Source organism: Telopea speciosissima, chromosome 4 (assembly GCF_018873765.1).
Source record: "Telopea speciosissima isolate NSW1024214 ecotype Mountain lineage chromosome 4, Tspe_v1, whole genome shotgun sequence".
NCBI lineage: Eukaryota > Viridiplantae > Streptophyta > Magnoliopsida > Proteales > Proteaceae > Telopea > Telopea speciosissima.
The window spans coordinates 54420296-54425466 of record NC_057919.1 but is presented as its reverse complement, the minus strand read 5'-3'; the positions used below and the strand labels follow the sequence as shown (position 1 = coordinate 54425466).

The 5171-nt window shown below is 42.8% G+C and overlaps 1 protein-coding gene across 1 annotated transcript; it reads left to right on the top strand.

Moving 5' to 3' along the window:
• The first annotated feature begins 3161 nt into the window (after window positions 1–3161).
• LOC122659419 (uncharacterized mitochondrial protein AtMg00810-like) lies at window positions 3162–4172 on the top strand. The gene has a single exon (XM_043854533.1). The coding sequence runs from the start codon at window positions 3162–3164 to the stop codon at window positions 4170–4172; it is 1011 nt and encodes a 336-aa protein (XP_043710468.1).
• The last annotated feature ends 999 nt before the right edge of the window (window positions 4173–5171 follow it).

The window sequence follows — 5171 nt, the reverse complement described above, 5'->3', positions numbered from 1 at the left end:
TCTCGCTTGGGCGTGCTGTAATTCCATGGTCACCTCGTGGTTGATTCACTCCACCATTCCATCCATTACCAATAGCATTCTTTGGAGTACCAATGCATGTGATGTCTGGACCGATCTCAGTGAGCGTTTTTTCATAACAAAATGCGCCCCATATTTTTGAGATAAGGCGTTCCATATCCAATCATTCCCAAGGAACTGATGCTGTTTCAATCTATTATACTTCTCTAAAGGCGTACAGGGACGAGCTTCCTTCATATCGCTCGATTCCAACCTACACTTGTGGTGCTAAGGCCAAGCTCCATGATTATGTTGAAACAGATGAACTTATTGATTTTCTGCAGGGCCTCAATGATTCTTTTGCTAATGTTCGAAGTCAGATCCTTCTCATGAATCCTCTTCCATCAATGGCCAAAGCCTATTCGCTACTTCTTCAAGAGGAACGACAGCTCTCCTTGCAAGGCCAAAGCCTATTCGCTACTTCTTCAAGAGGAACGACAGCGGTCCTTGCAAGGCTCTCGTCCTTCCTCCGTCGACCAATCTTCCTTGGCCGCTCAATATGCTTCTCGCCCACCTTCCAAATCGGGTACTCGGCCTTGTTACCATTGCAACTATTGCAACATGGATGGCCATTCGGATTCTCGTTGCTTCAAGCAACATGGGTACCCTGCTGATTGGACTCCACGTCAAACCGATAGCAACAAGCAAAAGCCTCGTCGCCCACCTAATGGCCAAGATTCTGCACGCACACCCGCTGCAAACTTAACTCAATCTAATGAATCAACTGCTGCCTCTCATACACTGCCCGCCATTACTGCTGAACTATTGCAGCCGCTCCTTGCGTTGCTACCATCTGGTAACCCCCACCCCCTAGCCAATATTGCAGGTACAACACTTCTTACCTTACCTCCTTCATTATGGATTATCAATACCGGTGTGACCCATCATATGGTGTCGGATCCGGCTTTATTTTTTTCTTCCAAACCAGCTTCTTCAACTTCCTCTATTCGGTTACCCACTGGATCTATTACTCCAGTCACCCATGTTGGCACAGTACTGTTATTTCCAAATCTTCATATTTCTAATGTTATACTTGTGCCATCTTTTAAATATAATCTATTATTTGTTAGTCGTCTCACATCCGACACCAATTGCCTAATACTCGCCTTTGCTGATTTTTGTCTTTTTCAGGACAAACGGACAAGGACGACTTTTGCGAAGGATAGGCGACAGGGTGGTCTTTATGTGCTGGATACCTCTTCCCTATTGGCGTCCGCAGCATCTCTTTCACAGGTCGACCTATGGCATTGGCGTCTCGGTCATCCTGCCTCCTTTGTTGTGTCTTATTTACATTGTTTAAATTCTGATATTTCCATTTCAAATAAAACCACTTGCACTGTATGCCCCTAGCAAAACACACTTGTTTAATTACCGTTTCCATCTAGGATTATCTCTACTACTTCTTGCTTTACTTTAATTCATGCGGACATTTGGGGACCTTATCATACCCCTTCCCTGTCGAGTGCTCGTTATTTTCTTACTATAGTAGATGATTATTCCCATGCCACATGGATTTACTTGATGAACCACAAAACAGAGGCAAATTCCCTTATTCATTATTTTTTTCAAATGGCTAAAACTCAATTCAAAACCTCCACTTGCCAAATTTGAACAGATAATGCCCGGAATTTTTTAATAAGGACACCTTCCATTTTTTTCAAACACTGGGGGTTCTTCAACAATCAAGTTGTGTTCACACTCCACAACAAAACGGCATTGTGGAGTGTAAACATCGCCACCTCCTAAACATAGCTTGGGCTCTTCGCTTTCAAGCAAATCTACCTCTCAAGTTTTGGGGTGATTGTGTCCTTACCGCTGCATACTTAAACCGTTTACACTCGCCTGTCTTAAATGGGAAAACACCCTATGAGATTTTATTTCATAAAATTTCAGCCCTTTCCCATCTGCAAAACACAAATTTGACCACCGTGCTCTCCCTAGCATTTTTATTGGTTACTCCCATGGTCAAAAGGGTTACAAGATTTATGACATCTCTAATCTCAACACATACGTTTCTCATGATGTAACTTTTCACAAGACAATTTTTCCATACCAGTTATATAACTCACCCACCACCTCTCCATCTTATATCTTCCCCATTTCCCCTCCTGGCCATGATACCATTCCCCCACCACCGCATATAATACCCCATGCCACCGCCCCACCTGATGAGCCCAACCTCACAACACCCCCATGATGCACCCATCCTAACAGCACCAATCCCGGATGCACCTAACCCATCAACACCCCCAACTTCCCCTGATAATAACACGGCCTCTCCACCCATTAATACCAAAATCCCTCTTCATTACCCACCTCTTCCCTTCCCCTGCCCACACTATTGGACCGCCCGGCCCACCCGCATTACAAAACCTCCCAGCCATTTCAAAGACTACTACCTGTCACTTGCTCAAACGAATGCGTTTTCAACTGTTGGCCCAGGTATCAAATATCCTCTTGCACATTCCCAAAGTTATCATCATTTTTCTCCTAACCACATGTCTTTTCTTACTGCTCTAACTGTTACAACTGAGCCTACCAGTTTCCCAGAGGCCATGAAACATCCGGAGTGGCATGATGCTATGCAAAATGAAATCCTTGCCCTCACCAAAAATCAGACTTGGACACTAGTTCCGTTACCTGCAGGCAAGAAAACTATTGGTTCAAAATGGGTGTTTAAGATCAAACACCGGGCGGATGGTTCTGTGGAATGATACAAAGCCCGTCTTGTTGCTAAGGGCTACATACAAATAGAGGGTGTTGACTACCACGACACATTCGCTCCTGTTGCTAAATGCGTCACTGTACGGGTCCAAGCTGTTGCTCATGATTGGCCCCTACACCAATTAGACGTCAATAATGCTTTTTTACATGGCAGTCTTTTTGAAGATGTCTACATGCTTCCACCCCCTAGGTATCGCCAAAAGGGGGAGACCACTGTCTACAAATTAAACAGATCATTATATGGCCTTAAACAAGCTTTTTGAGATTGGTTCTCCAAACTGTCAACAGCTCTCCATGATTTTGGATTTTCACAATCACAGGCCGACCACTCTCTTTTTATTCTTCACCAAGGCTCGGCTTTTATTTTCGTCCTTGTCTATATGGACGACATCGTCATTACAGGCTCCAATCCAACCTTATCACAGGATATTAAGACTCATATTGGCTCTCAGTTCCATACTAAGGATACTGGGCCTCTAAAATACTTTCTTGGTATCGTAATGGCACATTCAAAAAAGGGCCTATATCTTTGCCAACGTAAATATACACTTGATATTCTACGAGATAGTGGCTTCACTAGCACTCGTCCCGCTGATTTTCCAATGGAACAAAATCTGATGCTTTCAGATTCTAATGGCACAATTTTATCGGATCCATCTCCATACTGCCGCCTAGTCGGGTGTTTGATATACCTCACCGTCATTCGACCCGATATTGTGCACGTTGTTAACATTTTAAGCCAATTCATGCATCAGCCATGTCAGCCACACCTCGACGCTGCTCATCACTTGCTTCATTACTTAAAGGGCACTCCTAGTCAAGGAATATACCTTCATGCCATGTCTGCCCTTCATTTAACGGCATTTTGTGATTCTGATTGGGCAAGTTGTTCGATGACTCGCCGCTCCACCACCGGGTACTGCATCTTTCTTGGCTCTAGTCCAGTCTCTTGGAAGACAAAGAAACAAACTACGGTCTCTCGCTCCTCATCAGAGGTAGAGTACCATGCCATGGCAGTTGCTACTTGCGAGATCACGTGGCTTTCATATCTCTTAAAGGATTTGGGCGTCCAATCAAGTTTACCCGTGCCCCTTCACTGTGACAATCAAGCAGCCCTTCACATCGCTGCCAATCCCGTTTTTTATGAACATACTGAACACATTGAAATAGACTGTCATGTCGTTCGTGAAAAGGTGTTTCAAGGTCTCATCGCCCCAACCAAGATTGATTCGGCTGATCAAGTTACGGATTTGTTCACTAAATCATTTGGACGACCACAATTCCTACAGCTCAAGTCCAAGCTGGGCATTCGGGGCTCGGGACCTTCATGCTCCACCTTGAGGAGGAGTATTAGCTGTCATATTCAAATTGAGCTGATTTTTCTCATTTAGATCCTTTGTATATCTTTGCACATAGCTGTCTAGGATTCTTTTATATTCTTTCCTAGGATAGTTTCATCAATCATGGAGTAGATTGCTCCTCTCTTTTGTATATATTTCCTTTGTTATTCGTTGAATAAGATCATCAGATTTTATCCCAATTACAAACATAATAGTCTTCCCACCATGAATCACCATTGTTAGCATCTACCGGTGCTTTCAGTTCCTTACCCTTCATCTCTCCGTCCTCTAAACGGCTGACGACATCCGTATATCGCCTAGTAAGCTCCGGTACATTGGCTTAGCGATTAATACTTGGAGAGACACTTGATTCATGTGGTGTGCCTATATTGCGGAATTTGTCTATTACAGTCTCAGCAGAAGGGTGTCCAAAAGAGAAAACAGTACCCGCTGGGGAGGAAACAACGATGGCGACCTCTGCACAGCATAAGCGGTAGAGCTCGTTGGCCTTCTTGAAAAGCCCAGCTCTCTGCTTCGAGAATGTGACTTGAAGAGCATTTGGATTGTGGATCTTCTTCATTTCGATCTTCCGGCGCCCATTGCTGGATCTGTCTTCGGCCATGATGGATGATTGGAAATGGTTGCAGAAGGAGGTTGAGAGAATGGCGAGTGGAGAAAGCAATTAGAAGAAGAAGAAGAAGAGGAGGAATGACGACATGAGAAGCTGGTGAATGCTATTTTATAACCGAAAATTATCAAGAAATGAATATTACCTGAGCATTATCTTTGTTTTAATGCATTTATTACTATAATAAAGCTTATATCTCCAATTTGGTACTAAATTTAAAAAAATTATGAAAATTATCTTGGCAATATCTTTATTGCCATGCATTTACTACTTTGTTAAATCTTATATTTCCAATTAAGTTAATATTAAATTAATCTATGAATTTTTTTTTAATTTATTCCTAATTAGTTGTTGAAACTATGTTTTGTATTTACTGTTTTTATTGTTTCTATCCAATTTCTAGTAGTTTATTGAGGTAAAAG